General features: G+C 35.6%; 1 protein-coding gene across 1 annotated transcript; it reads right to left on the reverse strand.

The window, feature by feature from the left end:
* Positions 1–310: 310 nt before the first annotated feature.
* UFL1 (UFM1 specific ligase 1) lies at positions 311–22567 on the reverse strand. Its single transcript, XM_085314355.1, has 19 exons — positions 22452–22567; positions 21627–21772; positions 20542–20570; positions 19575–19672; positions 18609–18723; positions 17238–17368; positions 16538–16596; positions 13536–13682; positions 12684–12859; positions 11809–11988; positions 11459–11579; positions 8613–8735; positions 7207–7327; positions 6058–6224; positions 4830–4960; positions 4614–4694; positions 3723–3808; positions 3074–3254; positions 311–2443 (listed from the first exon to the last, which is right to left on the reverse strand). The coding sequence occupies exons 1-19, from the start codon at positions 22526–22528 to the stop codon at positions 2231–2233; spliced, it is 2382 nt and encodes a 793-aa protein (XP_085170481.1). The 5' UTR covers positions 22529–22567; the 3' UTR covers positions 311–2230.
* Positions 22568–23700: the final 1133 nt, after the last annotated feature.

Consider the following 23700-nt stretch of genomic DNA (forward strand, 5'->3'; position numbering starts at 1 on the left):
AAGAGGTGGTTTCTGAACCAATGCCTTCCAGAATTCTGTCAGCAGCCAAAGGACACTTCTGAATCTCAGTGCTTCCTTCTCAATTTGGAAGAATGTATTCTTTTTTAAATCATTCATATTGTTGCCTACATTATAGAAAGCCTAATGCATTATGTAGTAGATTCTGTTATATATTATTATTCTGYCACACTGTATCAAAAGGGACACTCAGTGTCATGTTAAATCAAATGATGCATTTCAGACGGCCCCAAGTGCCATCTGAAAGCTGCAAGTGTAAGACCATCAATCACTGGTTAAGTCAACAGAAGGAATTTTAAATATGTCATCATTTAATATTAKTAAAATCATATTTGCATACAGAACATCATATGGCATATTATTATTTTAAAAATAGATCAATGTCATATAAAGTCATCTACATTCAGTATACGAACATTATAGTTACTCTAATTAACAAGAAATCAAACTTTTGCACTATATGTAAATTGTATTTCTTAAACAGCAACAGTTTTTCACCTCTTACTCCTCAATGTCCTTTATTGTCAGCTACGATACGCTCCAGCCAGAGAAAGAGTACCACCTACCTTTGCTTCTACCTCCAAAGGAAAGGAATTTAAACTACTCTCTTGCATTCCAATTGGTAAAGATTAGCACTTCGATGTAAACTTTGTTAAACAGTAATGATTTTTATATATGTATATAATATATATATATTTTTTACCTTAAATTAACTCAGTCTTGGTTGAATTATTACCAAGTTTCTGTATTTGGTCATGTCAACTCTGTTTGTTGCAATTTCAGGCTTGAAGATATTTTTGGTCAAGTATACAGGATATGTATACTGTTGGAAAAGAGTAAACAAATTTAAACAAAGTACAATTTGCAGAGAATCCAAACTATTTTCTTTTGTTACCAAAGAATTTTAGCATAATGGGTGAACTGTTTTCAGTGAACAGCTATATTTCTTGTTTTACTACTCAAACTTAGTTTTATCCAAAAAATTGAAATTACACACAAAGTCATTGGGCATTATGGAAGTAAAACAAAGTATTACTAATATAGTTCAYGTCTGAAAAATAATTGACACATGAGAATTAACACCATTAACACTGGYAGAACTCTGATGTACTTTACCTCTTCCACTTTCCCCAAGACATTCAGTATAACTCAAGTATACATAAGGCTGGTAAAAACTCGAGGGAAACACTGTAACTATATTTAGCTTCTTCAGATTAGACAAACAGATTTCAGCATATAAAGTTTATGTAAAAAGATKAGCATTTAAATTCTTTTCAAGAAACTCAGGATAATACAAGTTRTCTCAAACAGAGCAGATCACAGAATGCAAAGCATGTGCCTCTAAYCACTATGGGAACCGGACTGAGAACTCAGTCTACTGAATAAACAGAGGATGTTAAATATGGCAGGTGTAACAGTATTTCTCCACTTACAAAATATCCATGCTAAAGCATATCTTCTCCTCTGTTTCCATTACCAGTTTTCAAGCGAGCTGCTATTATAGGCATTAACATGATATATTTGTAGCATAGGTGATGATTTTTGTAAGGTTACAGTACATTTAGAAAAATCACAGTAATACTGGGTCTCTTTAGAGATTTTTACTTGTACTCATTGTTTTTACTGTTGTGGTCTAGTGAACAATTTCGAATTTMTCTGCTGTTCATACAAAAGCTGAAAATATCAACTACCTATATAGAAAAGTAAAGCTGGCTTATCATTTGTACTCTATTAGATAATATAGTTTCAAAACTAGCCTTTGAAATTGGGATACACAGGCTTACACACAGTGCAGCAGTTCTTATAAATCCACACTAGAAAAGCAAAACTATAAGCCTGTGCCTCTATGTAAAAGAATATGCTGTTATTTGAACAATAATCATTTCTTGAGGCCTCACATAAAGATGCTCGCTTAAAAACATTGATTTCATACCCAATGTGTTCACAACTGTGCTCTATCATGTTTGCATTTAATGCATTACAACATGCCTTTTTATATGCTGTAGTAGTATTTAGCCAAACTCCATTTTTCACCATTATCCAATAACTACATTCCCTGGCTGTAATTTGCAATTGTAACAAGCCAAATTTTTGTCAAACATTTTCTGTGATCCTTGCCTTCAAGATTCAACAAAAAACAAAAGAAGAAAAAAACCACCCCCCCCTCAAAATACTGGACTGTGACATAGACATAGTACATTGAATTATGACTTTATTCCTCTGTTACAGAAGATTTTCTAGGTCTGAGAACGAGATCTTTGATAGAGGTAGTGATTTCCTGAAGCTCTTTTCGAATGTTATCTGTTTGCTCCTCCTCTTCTAGGTTATCTGTTGTGTCACCATCTCCCTGTTCAGTTTTCTTACTCTGACTGATTAGTTGTTTCACCACTAATCCTTGGTATTTGACTAAAAGAGAATGCTGATCCTAGGGAAAAAGCAGAACAAAGCAAAGAAGTGTCAACATTATGGAAAAGGGATGCAGACAAGCCATGCAGACAAATTAAAGATTTCAAGTTAAAAAAAGCCCTCACATTTCTTGCTAAACAAGATTAATGATACATAAATACATATTTATCCCAATATTTTACTACCTAAACTCTGAGCAAGATAAACGATATCACTTTTAGCTCACTAGAATATAGAAATTGAGCCTTTTATTTTTGAAGAGGTACATCTGCCTTTAAAATTGAGTTATAGAAGTTCATATGCAAACACATTCTAGATGTGAAAAAAGAGGTATAAGAATTTTCAATGGTTTGTAACATTTGATAATGCACAGTTGGCTCCATGGTTAAAGAAAAAAGCTACAGCATTAATGACACATGTAAAATAGCTGAAAATATATTGGTAACACATCCCTGAAACACTAGGCTTGAAATACAATACAGATCAGAGAACTTGTATATTCTGCACATAAAGCAATGGTTACAAAAACACAAAGACGCCAGCCTTACGCAACAGAAATAGTCAATATAAAGCACCATTCTTATATTCTCTCTTACACACACACACAAACAAAAAGCTATTCCCCCCTTAGAAAGCCGAAAAGGAATACCTCTGGGATCTTGCTACTTAGGAAATTAATGATCTGTGGTACGGATCTTCCGGGTGCATGAAGCATACAGTGGGTTGAAAACTGAAATAACAGGACGGCTGTCAGGTGCAGAACAAGAGCTGGATCCTCTGTGACTTTCAGCTGTTCAATCAGAGCCTGCCTATGCTGGAATAGGACTTGCCTAAGGAAAAGGAATGTATTATGTAAAAATGTATTTCTCATTCTATCCTATAATAATTCATAATAGGCTCTATCTTTATGTGTTTGAGTTTTCATTAATGTTAATTTTTGAACCTGCCTGATTGACTGGTTTCTTGATGTGAAATTCCAGGTTAAAAAAATGCTAGCACTGATGTAGCTCAAAGATTTTGAAATCCCCCTTGGGAATTTTTGAACCAATATGTTGTAGTATCCAGTCAGTTAAGCAAATCAGCTAAATAAGAACCCTCTCCCTTTTCCCACCATATTAGGACTACCTGCCTTCGTATTTTCCATATAACCATTTTGGAAAGAAAGACAGCCCCTTCTCACAAACACACAGGCATCTACCTATTCTGTGTGATGACTACCAAACAAGCCACCTGACATTTRTGCAGTAACAGTGCTATAGTTCACATAATATACAGAGAATAAATAAAATTAAAAGTACCTTTCCTTCTTTTTGTCCCCYTTTTTCACCATAATATTACAAACATCCGCTGCAGAATCAAGGTAGGAAAGAAAATCTTCTAAACTCTATTAAAAAAATAAATAAATAAAACAGACTCGGATATAAATATCTGATCTGTGTTAGCAGGTTAAAAACACAAAACAAAAMCAACCCCCCCCCAACCCCCAGAAAACAGTCCACAATTTATCATCTAAACAGATGACAGTGAATACATGTGGAATAAACTAGTAAAAAGGAGAGAGAAAAAAGTATTTAATAAAAATAATCTTTGTTCATCTTTCAATAGCTCACATACTGAAACATTAAAACACACTCTGATCCCTAAGTCTTAAAAATAAAATATCAAAGGAGGAATACATGCTCTACAAGTTCTTTAGAAATATTTTTTCTTATGAAACATAAATATAACTTTTTGCATAAAAAAATAAACTGCCTTCCTTTGTACTTAAATGGTTATGGTCTGAAGCTTTTTTTTTTCTTCTTTTTCTTTTTTTTTTAATATCTAGGATTTTATCTGCTACTGAACACACGCAACAATGATTAGGAGTTCCAACAAGAAAATACAAGCCACTTAATAAAAGCTGAGAATCTGCAGTTTATTCTCATTTGTACATAAAAGATGCACTGGACTCATCTGGAAGCAGAGCTAGGTGCCTATCAATATGAAATACAAGATCAGTCTTTTATCTTTAAAATTTGTGCATATGAAAATGTACTTACCTGTACTGACTTACATAAATTCAAATAATGACTTTGGGTTCAGCCTTCACAACAGCAGCAGCAACTTACTATACTATATAAATCAGCTCTTTATTAATATTGTATTGGCAGAAAGGAAAAGGTGAACTCACAGATTCTGAAACACTTTACCTTGCCATTCAGAGAAGTATGGAGTTTAGTTAAAGGACCTTTGGTGTCTTCTGGTAATTTACCCAAAATCTTGGTCCTGACCTATTGTGGGGAAAGAACAGAAATAATGTGTAAAAACTTAYCTGTATGAACATTTAAAGAGAAGATAATTAAATATATTTGATGAGCATCATAGATCKACTTGAGATTATTAAAAAGGAACTGGTATCTGCATACCTCACTTGTGATGGCAGAAGAATTTTCTGTTGTCATCATTGAATCAGATGCTAGGAAGTTGAAAATAAGATTTGTAATGTCTGTACAGACAGTCTTCAGCAGATGCTTGGCAAGGTTAGCCTGAGTCTCATCTGTTGAAAGAGAAAATAAATTGTGATTAAAAGCAGGAATGTAGCTTCTTACAGCTATCTGATTTCACAGGAAGGGACATCACAGTGTTTCCCAAGATGCATGCTATAAACCATGGGTAGTACAAGAAAGTCATCTGCATGCATGAAGCTAACATCCGTCATTTGCAGTTGCTTGTAGAGCATTCTTCAGTGAAAATAAGCCCTGGTCTGTAAGTCTGTAAATGCATTTGAGCGCACAGTATTTCACAGATGTACCTGTACAAGCAGTAAGGCAGTCACTGCACTAACTACTAACGAATAAACATTGCCATCCATTAAAYATAAAGTACTTAAAGCAAAGGAGTCTAAAGGACAAGCAGTTAAAAAAAGGTATATCTCATTTTAGAAAAAAAATGAGGTAGCAGAACACATGTACAGGAACAGAGGCTAATGGAAAATAATTCCATTTATTCCAAAACACAGGAACATATTTTTAGTTAACATTTCCTTTTKCTACACGTTTTCCATGGTGAAAATTCTAGAAGAAAGCTGAATACAGCAGMGAATCTTGGAAATATCTACAATATTTTCCTAATACTACTTTTTTTGATTACAAAGTGTATGTTGCTGAAGAGAACCCTCCAATAGAGCAACCCACTACAAAATAAGTCTATACCTATTGGAGAAACCATCCTCGAAGAGCAATTACTAATGTTTCACTATCAAAAGAAAGAACGAACTGAAAGAAATGGGGCCTCTTAGGGTTGGGCAATGTTCTATAATCTCATGAGTGAGACAAGTGACAATGAAATAAGCTTTACTTAATTTTACAGACAGTACAAAAACTGGCAGGAGAGGCAAACAGTTTGCAATAAAGGACAAGAACTCACAATCATCTTGACAGAATGAAGATTATGGGTATTAAATAAAAAAAAAAGTAATTCAGTAAAGGTGCAAAGTGAGGCACTCCAGCAGTATCTACTGGTTAGAGTTAGGCAATATGAACACATTAAGTTGTTAATCTTTCATAAGCCCTTCTTTGACTCTGAATGTCGATTCTGGAATAAATTCAACATGCTTGATAGGGTAGTTTTTTTTAAAGTATATATTTATTGTACCTGTGAAATGTTTTGTTCCCTTTTCAAACAACCGAATGTTATTGTACAAGTTTGAAAATTCTTCCTGCAAGTCCTTCATAGTTTGTCTTCTGCTAACTCCAGAGGAAGATGATGTTGAAGATGTAAACACAGAACGTACAACTTCCTGGTAACTTTTTGTGAGGGGTCTTAGAAAAGGAAAGAAGTGAGAAAAGGGGAGATGTTGAAGTGTAAAACTGCACAAGGCTTTTCCAAATACATCAGTATTGGAGAAAGCTACCTTCATTACACAATAAACGAGTGGGACATCARTGCCACAGGCTGATGAGATAAATGAAAAACATAATTAAAACTACAACAAAACCACTGGGAAATTAAAATATATTTCTGACAACTGCAAAAGTATAATTGGTTACACTATGTATGGTGTGTTTGCCAGAGTTTTAGTTTCATAACAGTTCTTAAATGTGAACAAGATAAAACATTTCCAGAAGTGATGCTATTCACAAACTTTTTCAAAGCTTTGTGGACAAATTTTCAGATGAATGAAAGCTGTAAGACAGGAAGAGTCAAGATGCATTAAAAAAATACTCAGGTCCTTCTAAAGGTTCAGTTACTATTACACTCTAAATGTATCCAAGCTGGGGTCACACATCCTGCTAGCCCCAAACACACACTCCCGTCCTGTCTCTTGCATGAAATGTCTTCTTCTTTTAAAAGAAGTTATTAATCTTTGGTTAGATCAGTTTGCTGGCCTATCTTACTACGCAGTCACACAGGTGCCAGCRGAACATGTACCAGGCACTGTACAGATAATGAGACTGCAGAAACTCCAACACGRATCAGCATAAGCTTCAGTGGAAATATACCCATGGACCCGAAAACGTTTAACAGAGGACACAAAACCACCTGCTATCAGACAGAAGTATTATTTCTCATTATTGTATCAGCATAGCTTTCTCACATATAAGGATGTATGCAATCCGGAGTTGCACAGAGAGTATTACAGTTTACTTCCATCAGAAATATATATATGTATATATATATATGTATATATATATATATATATATATATGTATGTATGTATGCATGCAAGAAAACAAAAGTAAGAGAAGATTCATTTGAAAAGAATCACAGACTCTCTTAGCCTAGATTAATTGCTGCAATTACCTTATTAGATGTTGAGCAAGTTCTGCAATAAGCTCCTCAGGGCAATCCTTTATATGGGTCTTTAAAACATCCTGAATTTCTTCTTCTGACAGGAAAGGGAACTCTGGCTGCTTATTCCTGCCTGTAGTGGTCATGAGCAATATTCATTGATGAAACATTCTATTTAATATTGTTACAATTACTTTGTGGCATGAGGTACTGAAGTGCCTCAAAGTTTAAAACTCCATAAAAGAAATGCATGAACAACTGAAGAAAAAAGAATGACTAAAAGGTAACAAGAGTTAAATTTTATATATAGTTTCTGCTTTGATAATTTAAAAATTATTTGTCTTGCAGACAACTTAGGAAATATACTAGTCCTTGTTGAGAGATTTCAAATTATCTGGTCCCATCCRCTAGTTCAGAAATGATGATGATAAACTGTGGTTTTTTTAATGCCAAACTGAATAGAATTTTATTTATGGGATTTCACAATTTTTTTTAATCACATTCAGTGAGGTACACTGTCACTTAAGAGAGTCAACTTCAGATGACAATATAAAATTTAAGATGAGATAATCCAAGAATATTGACCCTCATGAGAAGTTAGATCAGTATTACACATACAAATTGGTGTATTTATGTTTTGTTTTGGGGAAAAGTATGAAGTTTATCTGGATACTACAGAAAAGGTTTTTACATGTAGGAATGAGCTCAGGATGATAGCTGGGAACCATAAAAGGACAGGCATTCAACGCTCCAGGTGCAGCACAAGAAAGCAGTATTCTGCACAAAAGGTAGCTGAATTAATGGAAATCAGTGATGTTCCCAGTTGTGCCACAGTACTAATGAACTATAAGACCAGACAAGCAGGTGTGGTGGGGTCTTAAATCAGGTTTTTGGAAGGCTGTAATTTATATTTGAATAATTATATCTGATATATTGCAGGATTTTTGGTATTTAAATCTGATGACTGAGTATTTTTTCTGCCAAAGAAATAATTCAAAAGTGAGGTCTATCAAACAGCATTCTTTAAATACTATTCAGCTCAGTCTGGTTATTGCAACAGGAATATTAACAACAACAACCGTAAATCATGTAAGGCTACACTRAAAAAAAAAGTTTATGCAGTAGCCGAGCAAGCTTGAGAAAAACTTCATTTAAATGCAAATTATATGTATCTTTCAGAGCAGTATCACAGAAAATCAAGATACTACACTTCATAACTTCAAATATCTCATTTAAAAGTATTTTTCTGCATTATTAGAGTCTAGTTATAAAAACAGAAGTACACTCTTTTGGTATTCCATCAAATAATAAAAAATAACATTTAATTGTGATCATGTTTCAGAGATCAGAAATATGCAAAAGCAGTTGATAAAAGCATGCCACTGAGAAGAGGCGAACTGAGAAAATAAATGACAAACTTGTGCTTGTTGCCTGCAATTCTTCATCACTGTCGGCATCCTTTCTTCCTTTCTTCTTTGTTTTCTTAATCTTGATCTCTCTAGCATTACCACCTCCTCCTCCTCTCACGCTTCCACTGCCCTCTAGTGGAGAATTATTTGCTTAGTACATAGTAAAGCAGACTTGACCCCCTCAACCTACAATACACATTTGAGTCTTACAATTATGACAGTTTTATATTTTATGAAAACCCATACACCCAGTTAAAGCTTCATTTAAGCTAATGTCATTAATAAACACAAATTCTAATCATATCAAAGGCACATATCATCGAGAAAAAAAGTAAGAAAAAAAGAAAAAAGTAAAATCTTTTCTCAGCTGGGGGGGGGGGTACATGACCAGTATCCACACCATAAATGGAGATTTTTCTATTGGCTGAAAATARTGTTTTAATAAGATAGTTCAATGATGCTGAATAATTGAGCTACTCAAAAATATTTTGGATAACATAATTTGGTGCAGCATAAAGGTTAAGGGAAATAATCCTACATAGTAAACATTTATCAAAAAATATTCCTGCAAGTTTGCACTCAATTAACTAGAATGCTAATTCYTGTTCAGCTACTTCTAGATGACTGTAAATCAATGATATGATCCAGTTGACAAACATAACAAATTATTTAGTCCCTAGATGCAGTAATCCATGTACAATGTATTAACACTGTCAACAGCACCTTAAATTTTCAATACAGTTACTCTCCACAGGGTAGCTGCTCTGCTGCTTTTGTTCCCTTCTTTTTTGATTTGGAAGAAATATGAAYTCCAGAATAACTGGATCTACACATACACTAAGTCTTGAAAAAATAATTATTTTTACATTCAAATAAATACAAGGCTCAAGGTTTTAAGTAACTATCTTGTGCAACGCTACTGTCATTATTTAAGAAAAGTAAACGAAGGCAAGGTGCTACTACTCACGAAGCTGACTGTATCTGCCATRTGCTAGAGATGGACTTCTAAGCACTACTCTGCAGCAACAGCAAACTTTGGCTGCAGTTAGCAGCAGACTGTGTATTTGTGAGACTTGAGTTTGTGATCTCTCCAGAAAAAAAGCTGATATTCTTCACAAGGTTACTTGAAACATGACTGCATTCAGTTGAGCAGATACGAGCTGTTTGTTAACTGTGCAGTACATCAGTTAACTTGAAAACAAGGTCTTTTTATTCTGTACTTCACTGGAATAGCCTCCAGAACAAACCGCAGTCTGCAGTCAAGATCTTATCCACATAGAGATCAAGCAAGAGAGACTGCTTTCAAAAAAGTCTTGATTTCGGACAAAAGGATACATAGAWGGATCATTTCAGGAATTATGCTCTGCATATACTTGATTCTAAGATTTCTTAATAAATCAATAGCATTAACACTTTCTGATGTCAASATACACTTAAACAGAAGATACTTGCACAGCCACACACATATCTTAAGATGGGCAGCATGACATCCACCACTTTTGCCATTAGGCAATAACAACACTCAATCTTTAAACCATGATGTAGATCATTTTGAGGTAGTATATCTAACAACCAATACAGAAAATACATGAGGATAGCATTTGCTGATGGTACAGCATACATTATCTTTGGATGTGAATGTATCTATACACATATGGTATATGCTAAATAGAGTCTTACTCTGCAGAAGGCTAGAAACTGAAGTCATTCTATTTCTGACAGTTCAATTAAAGTTCAAGCTTCTCTGCTTCAGCTATGGCCTAGAAAAGTCTGCTATCTCTTGTGGCAAGAACAAGTTCAGTTTCCATGCCAACTCAGTCAGGGCCTTTTAAAGAGCAGAATCTAATGTTTTCTTTTTCTGATGAGTATATTCAATTAAGCTAGATGTAACAGTGCTCTAATTCTGTTACTTTCAATAGTACATATAACTCTATGTGGGTTCAACAAAGATAGCTCAGCTGTGCTGTAGCAACGCAACAGCCATATAAAGTCTTCGTTGGMACTGAAAATATTTTGTCTTAATAATACTGAGGCTGAACAATATTTTAAAAAATGGAAAGATTTGAAAGAGTTAAAAATACAAATTTATATTCCATCTCAAATTAAAGACTATTCCAAATAGCCACTATGCAAGYGGAACAAGGCATAGGATGAATTTTACCGAAAACATACTTAAAAGAAAACTGTATGAAACTCCATATTACTGTTATGCACACAAACCACAGAAAATTGTCTGGCATGAGATTCTCAGAAGAAAGCTACAATGTTATCAGAAAAAGAAAATTATCATCATAGTTTACTTTTCAATTCAGACTGAATGACTTTGAAAACAATTTTAAGACTATTATGAAGTCTTTTAATTTTCCTGGACCTTTGAAAAGTGGAGAGAATAATAGATCTAAAGTGTGTAATAAAAATGGTGCAGAGGTGAAGAAGTGCCTGAGCTAACACTGCCTCAGTCAGTCCATGCAGCACACCTCAATGGAATGTGAACATACCACACCAATTCCAGACACACTAAGACCATATAAATATGGCTGCTGCGCTCACACTAATAAATGAAGATAGATTCTCTGCTTCTACAACCAGTTAGCTTGTGCTGGACTAATTCAAGATATCCTTGTCCYACCTACTTGCACTTCTAGATCTGAAGTTAGTTCTCATGGACATAGCTCAGATATATCCATACCTACAATATAATGATGAGAAGCWGTTTGATTATTTTCTGCTTCTGCAACGGACTAGAGGAAACTCATGGACATTAAAATAGATTATGTTTAAAATATTTCCAAGGCTAAACAAAGTTACTCTATTTCCATTTCCCCCAACCCAATGGGTACCAATGGGTACCTTACCTGTTGCTTTCTTTCTTCTTTCATCCTTTTTGTCTTTTTTATTAGCATATGAATTTTCTAAAACAGATGCCTGTTTTAAATCTTCTTCAGTGATTAAATTAACAGGGTTATTTTTCATTTCCTAAAATGAAGATCATTCACTTAATAGCAAAAAGATACACATCAGCAACAAATCTAATATACATTAAATTTCATATATTATATACACATATTCCCTTTTTCATTTTTGTCCATCTTCTGGGGCTTCATTTCAGATGATGTGTCAAGAGTTTGTAASAGCAAACAAAACCTGATAAACTGTACTCCAACACTCAACATATATCACATATAGTTCAACAACAAAGAAGTACCTTTTCAGCTTTCTGTTGCATCAGATCAGAAAACAGATCAATGCAGCTGCTTAGAAATTTCTCACTGACCACAATGGTGTCACCGAAGACTAAACCTGAAGAATGCTTGTTGAAAAATCTCATCACTTGCTGAAGCAAAATACCAGCATCTTCAACTGATAATGAACTGGGCAGAAGAGTCTAAGGTAAAGAAAACCAAAATCATTTACATATGGTAACTATTCTAGAATGGAGAGACATACTTGTAACGTGCATAAATAGGATCCACAGATATCCCAGTCAATACCTGTTAACTATTCAAAATACATTACACTTCTAAAATTAATTTAATAACTTAAAACTAAACACTATTTTTTATCTTCTAACATCCCAAATGGGTTCATGCAAAGTGATCAACTCTGCTCAGGAATATTAAGACTATTTCTGGAACAAAGCATAGGAACACTTTCAAAATACAACTCAACAGATACAGAAATTCTGTAAAAGAATGGAAGGCCTTCAAAGCCTAAAATTAGGATTTATCCAGGATGAAAAGGCTAATATCCTTCTACTCACTGAAACTATCCTAAGTGTTCAGATATTTTTTTTTCTGAAAAATGCCATAAAAATACATTGTTTGCTAGTAGAACACATTAGCACCAATTTTAAAACAAAGATTTGTCTCAGGTGTCTTGTCAGTCAAATACTGACATGGCCTTAACCTGTTTTTCTTCAGACCACTTCAAAAACAGCAAAAACAGTCTTTATTTGTTTTTATGATACCTTATTTAAGCTGAATATTCTTTAACAACATGGGAATTATGTTACATATATGTGTAACTCCAATAAGATATCATTTGACACAAAAATTTGGCAAAATAAGTAACAGAGCTTACTGCTACATCTATCCAGTTTCCAGAGCTGATGGCTTCCTCTACCGAAGCTTCTACTTGATCCACAATTTCTTGACCAACACAAGCTGCTCTCAGAAATAACAGTTGTGTAGACTTGTATCTTTTTTTAATGTAGCCTGCCGGATCTGGGATGCCAAGTCTGTACAATGCATCAAATTCTGTAACGTAGGTAGAAGTCTGTTAAATTTAAGTATCTTCAAATACATATGGAATCTTAACTGGTAAACTTTCCTGAAAGCAGGAAGAAGAGAACTATAAACAAGTTTTATAAACAATACAAGTACGTGCAACTTCAAGATGATGATGACCTAAAACTTGGTTCACTGTAAGTTACAGAGGGGGTAYAGTTAGACATAGTTAATAGAAACATGAAGATGAATTTATGGACATGACTTGGGTCTAGATTTTGGAAAAGGTTCTTCTTGTGCACTGTATGCTTTGGCTAATGGGACTATTAACAGTTCTGGTTGTAATCTGGATGCCTCATCTGAAACTAACTACCTGGTTCAAACACACCATCTGAAAAGTCCACAATGAGCAGTCTACTTAAGAAATGTTTTCAGCAAAATACAAGTAGCATTTTAACTCTCTTTCTGAGAAAAACAATGTTACTGTTTAGCTATGTGGTTCCTCTTGCTGAAATACAGTTCTTTGTGCTGAAATAACGCACATGACTAAAGCGAGACAGTATTTTAGCACAGAAGAATCAACTACTATATTGATTTTCACTTATTTCTGAGAGACTTCACTCTAGACAGGAGCTATATTACGGTAAGACTAATTACCTAACGCAGTTTTAAAGATATTTTATCTGTAACAATCAAAATCAATTACCTAAGTAACCATTCTGCTTGAAAAAGGAATCCACCCAGTTGCTCTGTGTTCTGGCATAGATATCTGGAACAAACACAGCCTTATCCTGTCTCCCACCAACCACAGTGCCTTTTAGACGACCACTGTTAACAAGTTCTTCTAGCACAGCTAAAAGAAAAAAAAAATACATGAAGAAACATTTTTCACTTAGATGTAATCATCATTCAAAACATAGCAATTATCTTCCCCTTTTTGTTCCTTCTGTTTTCCTTCACTAGCTGTTTCTCTTTTTATTATTAATTGAAGAAAACTAAAAGTCAAACTRCAAGTGTTTTTTCCAGTAAAATATTTATGAGTTCTAACAATTATTTTAACACTTCTGAGAATGTTTTGMTAAAAGCCCTGGAAATTGTACATGTTCCAAAAGAGCAAACACATAGGCAGGATCAAACCATTTTTTATTTAACACTTACCTAGAAAGTTTTAGCTTTTAATTTATAAAATGTAACCATAAAAGTATTTTTCTCTGGCCAGATAATAAAATATGTGAGCATTTTATTAATAATGTTTTCTTTCAGTTCCCTGGATGGATGTTAACATGATGAAAAACAGATYTGAACACACTCGAAGATATGAAAAACTGCTACTTAATTCACATAAATATGAGCACATAACATAATGGTCACTCTTCATGGTTTCCAACAGTCACACTGTTACCAATAATAACCTTCTGATAATGCACAAATATTGCTGGCAAAGAACATGACTAACTTAGTACCAAAGAACTAAGGCTATCTTGATGCTAAATAAGATATTTTAAATCTGCTTAAGGTGCACAGGAATGTYTGATTTGCCTCCTATGTTTCTGCCCTTTTATATACCATCAGATATAATCCAAAACCACCACCCCCAAATAACAAACCAACAAACCAATCAACCAAACAAAAAAACAGTGACATCCACTGTCAAGCTCCGATGCTTCCTACAGTTTTGTTAGTGGCTATTTGCCCTCAGTTAAATTGTGTGGAACATGTTGATACTGTAACCCTGTAACCAAACACAAAATGACATCAAATGTACTGTTCCTTACTTGTAACATACAGGTAGCAATCAACATTTCAACGTGGTTTGTACCGTACACGAAGGTTAAGCTCACCAACTCAGGAAAATTTTCCTGAAAATCTGATTCCGGAACAAATACTGTATTCTATATCATGACATTTTTTTCAGACATGCCCTGTATAAATATGTCTCTGTGTTTTAACAGCTATTGGACACGACTGCAACTAAAGGAGCTGAGTAGCAGTTACACTCAAAAAATGTAAGAGAAAGAACCAACTTAAACAAGACACAGTTTTACCTAATCTAAGACTAGTGCTGGAAATCATATTCTGCCATGTTTCAGTTACCTAGTATAAAATATAGCTTATAAAGCCACTTTTGAAAATAAAACTAGATTTTTATACTTACTAATAGTTTAATCACACTGGAAAACACATCTATCTTTCTTAAACTATACCAGATAATACAGGTTGGCTCTCTGTTGGCAATGACAGCTTGCTTTTAATTCAAAATCGAATTGAATTCAAAATTCAAAAGTGAAGAAACAAAGATGCTTTTTTTAAAAAATCATTTTAAGTATCAATTCTAAAATCCCAGCACAGAGAAAGCGCTTTCACAGGAAATTTCACAGCCTCTTCTGCGATCATGTCTAGATAGTCTTTGGTTTTAAAATAAAGCAATAGAACATTTGCAGAACTACAGTAATATCACATTTATATTTAAAGTGACAGAGTAGTTTGTAGCATCCTGTTAGTTCTCCTTCAAAGTCTGAAAAAGACAGTAAGTATCCTGCTAAGCCTGTTCTAGGTCAGATACTTGGGAATGAGGAAAATTTGTGCTTTTATTAGGCTTAATAATTAGTGTTTTAACTTAAATGGTTTCTCCTTTCTAAAATTAGCTAGTGTCTATCAAAACTTGAGGTCATCTTAATATGAACAACAGCATGGCTATGTGATAGACCCAAACACTAGTCTAACACTAGGTGTTGATTAAGTAATTAACTGTTCATAAATCATATAAGCAATATGCTCAACTTACAAATAAAATATTCTCAGATTTTTTTCTGGAAGAGGTACAAAACTGATAAACACTGCTAATAATGATGAGCATAAAAAGTGAAGACTTAGAAAAATATATTTCTCATTATGTTATTTTTATGTTTCTAAAAAGGTATTGCAGAAAATGGACAGAATAAAGTAAAAAAAATGCTATGGAAGAGAACAAAAAGCTCTTTGAAATTAATGAAACTTTCATGAGAAGAGATGCAAAGCCATTAAAGGATTCTGAAGAGCAGCAGTACTTGGTCAGCCACAACACAAAATTAATGATGCTTGAAGCAGCAGTTTGAACAGACARGAGAAGATTCCTGGTAATCAAAGAAAAGCTGCAATATTAGAAGTGAGAAACAATTAAGTCTTGCCTGAAGTTTCAGCAGTTGGGTAGGAAATTRTTATGGATTTCTATTTAAAAGAGAGTTGCAGAAAAGTAAACAGTTTAAGAGTATGCCTTATCTCTCAGCCTATAAAGACGTTTAACTAAGAGCATAACAAAACCTCTGCCTCTGCTATCACAGAGCAAAGCAAATAAACAAAATCYAGAGCAGCTAATGTCATTTGACTACATGAAATCTGTCCCCTTTTCTGTACTTCACTGATAAAACTGTCAGTAGCTAAGGGCAAATAAGAAAACAAATGGCAAAAACAAGTACTATGCTCCTTGGATCATTCTGCCCCCACAGGCATTTCATCAATGCATGTTTCCATTGCTTTAGATACACAGCAGCATCTCTTCAGCAACGGATAGCACAAAAGGTCTAATTCTTCAAGCTAGAGAGAAATACACTGCTCTTCATTTCAGAACTGGTGCTATATACTAAAACGCTTCTTTGAAAGCGTACTTCCAGTGATGAAGAATCCATTAATTAATTAGCAAAAATACAAAACAGTCTGAATGAAACTCACAGTATAGTAAATGTTCCTGAAATCCGTAACGAGTGATCAAGTTACTTACAGGGGTAGGCCTTTGAAAAAAGAAAAACRAAATGATGTAAGTTAATAAACTAGAACTGATATGGACAATCTAGACATGAGACACTGCTCCTGATGGACAAAACTATATCATATTTTAGCCCCAAGGTACTACACTGAACTTTAATACAATCTACAAGGTTTTAAGTCATGATGAAGTTATACATTTTTTAAAACACAGCTACTATAATTATCATACATCAACTTTTGCTGACAAAGAAGGTTTTTAGCTGGCAACTAAGATTTCTTTATAATCAAATGTGGTGGATAGATGCCAATATATAATTGATTGAGGAGCAGCGGAGTGATGGTTAGGATACATACTCTCCAAACAAATTAAAGAACTACTGACTATCACCTTCCTCAGCCAAAAAAACTTTAATATGTATYAGTTATATTTTCCTGGTTCACTTGGTTCCCATTAAAAAAAAAGGTGAGTCTAATGTAACTTCAGTATTTTTGTGAGCATATTCAAATGTGCATACAATTCTTTTCCCCCAAAAACTGAACYATACTTGAAGAAATTCTATCCATAAGTCTTTGTTTTCTTTTATTTCTAATCACAATTGAATTTCATCCATAAAGGCCTATGGGAAAAGTATTTTAATATGTAGTCATAGGTGTTGCAATTTACCGAGTAATTGCAGAGAAGAGACCACGAATGCGCGCTCGATGCCGGGATACAAAGGCTTCTGTATAAATCACCCCACGGTTTTCCTGGTCTAGTTGTCCATGAATAATTTTACCTAGACGCCTGGATAATGCCTGTAAATAAAAGCCGTCATGGTAGCTAAAATTGTATTATTAAAAAAAAAAAAAAAAAAAAAAAAGCTAAAAAATACATATTGACTGATCAGAAAATTAGTTCTCCTAAAAAAAAGACACTATACTCAGAAATGATGATTAAATCTGAAACTATTAGTTAGGTATACTGAGAATGTGTCTTACTACATGTGCACGCATGGCACACTCCAAACTCCAGGGATTCGGCTTCCTTAATAATGCTCTCTTCTATCAGTCTTAAACGGATTGCAATATGTATGTCTAATGAAGAAACAAAATTTTGAGAGAAATCTGTATGGTTTGGAGATGCATAATCAAAACTAGGTAACCTTTGTATTAATTTTGTATGAACCAGTGGCAGGGAAATTCACTGCCCATTTTTTTTTTTTAAAACAATCAAGATGAAAATTATGAAATGATAAACATGAAAGAAAAAAGTGCAAATAGTTTACAAATGTGCATCCTAGGAAAATGAACTAAAACACCAAGGCTACCTAGGAAAGAAAAAGAAACTGTACAATAAATTTTATATTCTAGAAGAGGTTTTCTAGAAACTGATCATGCAACAAATAGAGTAGTTCTGTTCATAAATCAAGAGAGCCAAGGGGGATGGTTGTGATACCAAGTATGACTGCTCACCTAAAACAAACCACAGGATTTCCATTTGAAAAATGTTATCTTCCAAAGAAACATCCAACTTTGACTGAAAGTCACCAAAAGCATGAGACATCTCCACAACCCTTTTAAACACTTACACTCGTTACTCAAAGAGCTAAGTAGTTTTATGTTTCTATTCTGAATATCTGGCTCCAGCTTCTRGAAACTAAATTTATTTTTCCTTTTCTGGATAATCTGAAAGAGTCTCTATCATTGTATTTCTACTTCCTAGATAGCTAACAATAGTCTGATGAAGTTAAACCTATATAAYCTTTCTTATACATCAAACAGAGAAATCTTTGGATCTTCTACTCATCTTATGCCTYCTCTTTTCCCAGTAGTCATAAAGAGGCTGAAGAAATTTTACCCAATACTTAAAAGGTAAATATCAATCTAAATCTGGTAATTGCTGTTACACCACAATCTTTGTGTTTCTAATACTGTTCTGCTTAGAAGGACAACTAATCCATCATAATTGAAGCYGCAGATGTCACAAAGATGTCAAAAAAGGTGAATATTTCTTCACAATCAATTCTACATTTTCTAGGTTGGTGATTTGCATTACCTGTATCAAGAAGTCTCCTGGAAGGTCATACGCCTTACAGAGTTCCGATATTGTCACCTGGCCAGTTTCCTGTAGTTTATCATTTACTTCTTCTCCTAATTGATCTAGGTAACTCCTTATTTGAAACGGGGGGGGGGAGAGGGGGGAGAGATTAAGCATGAAACTCAAAATCACCCTGCATTCATCCACAAGTACTTAACATGCAGCATTATTAATTGATCTGGTACTATACTTGTTCCTATTGTATATTTTCAGTAATATACAAAAAGTTATTTTAAATGAATAAAGGAAAACAATGTCAGTGGAAATGTGTGCTTTAAAAGTTTGCAAACAGGTAGCTAATATTAAAAATGGTTATCTACTTGCTTTTATGAAAGTGTCAAAAAAGAAGAACAGGAAAATATACCAATGAGACTTAGAAAAAGGCTTTAGTAAGCACAGAAGGTGTTATCTTAGAAGAGTMAAGAATTTTACTTTCTTTTCCAAGAATAAATTCTGCAACACTGTTGGTAACAGAGGCAACCCCACAAAACTATTATTTCTGTGGTTGTCAGTGCACTGACTGTCATGAAATAAGTTACTCATACATTTTAGGCTTGTGAGGTGAAGCAAGAGGTAGGTAAAAATGAGAGAATTTGCCTACAGCTAAGACAGTGAGGCTACAGAGCAGATGACATCAAGGTGCTGCACACAAAGATACTGGGTAAGAACAGGAAGTGTCTTAAGTGCAGGACACCAGASAGAGACACTCAATAATGCCTTTGTTCCAGGGATCCCTCGGTGTTTTGCTGAGATAAGCCTAACCGGCCTCACAGAAAAGCGGCACTGATTGCCAAGCAGCCCTCGTGCCAATCAGGAAAAATGTATTTTGCCCCAGAARCCACAAGGGTGGCAATCACTGTTTGCCTGCATTTTTAAAAAATAGAAGAGATGTGGATTTTACATGTTGCTTCCAAAYGTACTTACTCATCTATAAGCTGTCCCAGCACAAGCTGAACTGTTTTGTCTGATTTAACAATGTCGTTAGCTCTGTTTTCAATGTGCAAGAGGTCCACATTTATTACCTAAAAGACAAACAAAAAAGGAAAAAAAACCACGCATGTAGGAAAAAGAAAGAAAAAACTCAATCTTATCACAATTTAAAATTGAAATTAATTCCCAAACATTGAGATACTATATTTGCATATTCATATCTCTCAAGGAAATTTTTTTCCTATGATTACATATATATATAAAATAAATCTGTGATTTGGAATAAAACATCAGTGCTTTAGTGGAAAAAGAGAAAGTTTCTGAAATTGTGGCACGGTTAGAAGAAACCTATAAAATAAGAATTTCAAGAAAGCTATGAACAGAAAATATTAAATTGTCTTATAGAAAGGTTTTCTGATTCCAAGTAATTTTGCTAAAGCCAGAAGGGAAATAAGTAATAGAAGAACATTACTGGAGGATAAAGGTTATTGCAGTCAAGAGATTAATGAAGAACGAGGGAAGACCCAAAGAGGCATGCAGAGTTAATTATGCATGCTCCTGCAGCTTTAAACTTAAACGGGAACTATATATTTCTTATCCATCTGCCCTCCTTAGCTAACAATGGAAAAAACCATCAAGAAAAATTGTGTTTTTTAGTGGTGATTTCAGAGATCTCAGAATATTGTTAAGCATAGAAGAGCGTTCAATAAGCTCAAATAAGTTCAAATAAGTTCTATTTATCTCTAAATCATAGCAATTATTAATATATCCAACATTTCTGAAATCAAAGTAATAAATRGATGGCTCAAGTAATCTGTGTTATTCTCACAAGAGCTACCCGTTTTTCATATACTCTCTTTTTTAAAAATAACTTAGCTGGAGTCTAACTGATGAGCTCCATATTTATGGTATACATAGTAAAGAAAAATAAACAAAAACTTTTTTATTCCCCCAAACCTACCTGTTGTAAGTCAACAATGTTTACTCGACCTTCAAAAAACAGAAAGTATATACTTTTAGTATACTAAAGTATGTTTGAACAGATTTAGAATACAGCACAGTCCATTGTGTATGAAATACTTAAATACTTTTTCATTATTTTTTCATAGATACCTTAAACTAAACCAATTCACTTTTACTATTGTCAAAAGATAGTAAAAGCACAGAAGCAGTCAGTGTGAGATATCCCATATCAACCTGAACTGTGTCCTTGTTGATAACCCAATACAGAAATTCTGGCAGTAAAAATCACTACTTAAACTCCCTTCCAACTGGCCCTCACCTTGCTGCTAATCAAGATTTGACCACTAGTCTGTGAGTATCAAAACAAGAGACTGATAAAGCTTTCTACCCTAGCGTGAAGCTACTATCAAATACCAACAACATTAAATTCAATTCAAGTTATCACAATGACGTGATATAAAATGACTGACACAAACTGAGGTATACTTGGGGCGGTGAGAAACACCATAGAGAGAAAACAMAGTCAGGGAATTTGCTTTCCAAAACATACATTTACAGGTGAACTTCACAGCATTGTAACTTAAAGTACATTATATTGTCTTCTAACTTAAACCATTAACATGGTAATTTAAAGCATATTTGCTTTGTTATATATTTAAGTTGTAGCTGACAAAGCAGTCAGCTCTGTGGTACAATAGAAGACGTCAGAATCCATCAATGGCAATTTTAAAACATTATTATTACTACTAATGAAAAGAGAACAAATTTGAAATTCTGAGTCAAGGCTGAACATCTGGGCCCAGATTTTCAAAAACACTTAAATATCAAATTGCCTTCAAAAGTTTCTTCTGCCATCTCTATGTCAGAAACTCTATACAGGTGAAAATGAGCCAGATAACATATCCTGATATGTTTACCTAAAAATCAAATATAGATATAAAGTTAAAATAAATTTGTAGTAGACAGATAAAGGAGTACGGACACTTTTTGGAACATTAAGGTTCTTGAGTATAACTTTCAAATTCTTTCTGTAGCCTTTGGAATTGATTTCTGAATCTAAAAGAAAGCAAACGCCATACTTACCACCACAAACATGAAGCTCATCCCGGATCTCCCTACTAATTTGTGCTGGAGTGACATACTCTTTTCCATCAAGCGTGTGCACTACTTCCARCTGCTTTTCAGCAATCAGTTTAGTGACAATCTCTATACAGTTCCGTTCTGACAATCTATCAGTAATATAAAGAATAATCTGTTACAGTATATAAGGGCTTGCTAACTTCATCTTAAAATTGATGCTTTAAAAAACACTAAACACAGGAAATTCAATGAAGTTTACTTGCCACTGTGTGCAAATTGCTTTTAACGACAAAAAAACTAATTTCAAGATCCTACTTTTCTCATTCCARAAAACATGACCCATATACCACCGCTGATGTGAGTCATCCTCTAAAACAATTTCTACTCTTTTCCTGAACAGCTGTCAGCCCATCCTGCAGCACGACTTCACCCCCCTGTCCACCTGAGAATGGCTGTGCTCACATATTTGCAGCCTCTGCTCCTACTATGCTTTCTTATTTAAGTTTAATAAACAGGCAGTCCAGGCACCAACCTCCACCRCTCAGCACCCCGAATAAAGAAACAGAGCAGCAAAGCCTCGAAAACACTTGGCAGCTTGGGCACTACTGAATTTAACGGCAAATACACGTACTCTTGTGGACCCTCAAACTCTTGTGGGGCCTCAACCGCCCTTCCGGGGACGGGGAGGGGGCASTACCAGGCTGAGAAGCAGCCGCAGCCCCGGCCGGGCCCCGCGCCGCGGGGGGCTGTGCCGGGCGGCGGGCGCGGCGCGGGGAGGGGAGGCTGCCGGCAGCCCGCGGCGGGGGTGCGCGGCGCCGCCCCGCTCACCTCTGGGCCACCTCGGCAAACTGCGCCCGCTGGAAATCGGCCGCCAGGCGCCGGATCTCCTCCCAGGCGGCCGCCATCGCCGCCGCGCGCACGCGCGCTACGCGTCAACCCCGCCGGGCCAGCGACGGGCGGCGAGCGGGGACAAACCTCCTCGCCGCCGCCGCCGCCGCCGCCGCCCCACAGCGCCGCCTGCAGGCCAGGAGCCGCGGCTCGCTCACCGAGGCCACGCCCCCCGTGGGCGGGGCTCGGCGGGGCCTGTCGCTAGGCAACGCCCGGCAGGGCCCCCGCAGGCGCGGGGCGGCGGTTGGGGCGGCCGCGGGAGGTGGCGGCGGTGTTGTGGGGAGGTCCCGTCCCTGCTAATCCAAACGCTGAGGGCGTCGTGAGTTCAGGCCCCTCAGATCACGGCCTTTTCAAAGTCAGAAATTTCTGCTCCTCGAGCACAGGGGTGTAGATTTTGGTCGTGCCACCGTGTTAACGGCCTTTTCTGCTGTTACCCAAGACTGGCTTGTCTGTGGTAATGGCCRAGGATACCGAACACGGGAGTTTTTGGCGTGAAACAGGAAGAGGAGACTGTGAGCTTCCCTGCAAGGGGAACATGGTGTGCGGTGCTGAGGCAGTGAATCCTGTTTATAGCAGGATAAGCATGGGTTTCAGTTCTATGGCTCATTTTGGTGAGAAACTGGGGGCAGGTTTCATTCAGCGTAGGCATCAAACTTAGCAGTTGAAGTCTAGGTAGGCTACGAGGCCTTCATAGATAGTGAGACAGGCACCTCACAGGGTCATTCAGCTCTTCATTAAAATATGCATTTAATACAAGTTAGATTAATTACTCTCTCACAATGCCTGCTTTTCTCCATTGCAAAATAAATCAGCAGGAAATTTCTTTAGGACCAGATCCTTGATTTAGACATCCATATTTAGGTGGAGTTAACTACTGTTACCTATATTGGGAGGGTAGGAAAAAAGTGGTAATTGTTGGGGGGACTTTTATGACAATTACATAGAAACATAGACAGATGCTCATAAGGAGCATCTGGAAAAAGAAATGGGAACTTGGAACTGGATGCCTCCTACCTAACTACTAACTACACAACTATTCCTACCTAACTGCTTACACACATCTGAAGTACTTTACTTGCCAGCAAGGTCTACAGTCTATGGAGAATCCTGGCTAAAATCAGAATCTCTCTCTGGGTTTGCCAAATTAAGCATCATAGTTAAGATCCTAAAGTTAAATGCAATGATTTGG

This window comes from Rhea americana, unplaced genomic scaffold (assembly GCF_003343005.1).
Source record: "Rhea americana isolate MKP2758 unplaced genomic scaffold, rheAme1 scaffold_400, whole genome shotgun sequence".
Lineage (NCBI taxonomy): Eukaryota > Metazoa > Chordata > Aves > Rheiformes > Rheidae > Rhea > Rhea americana.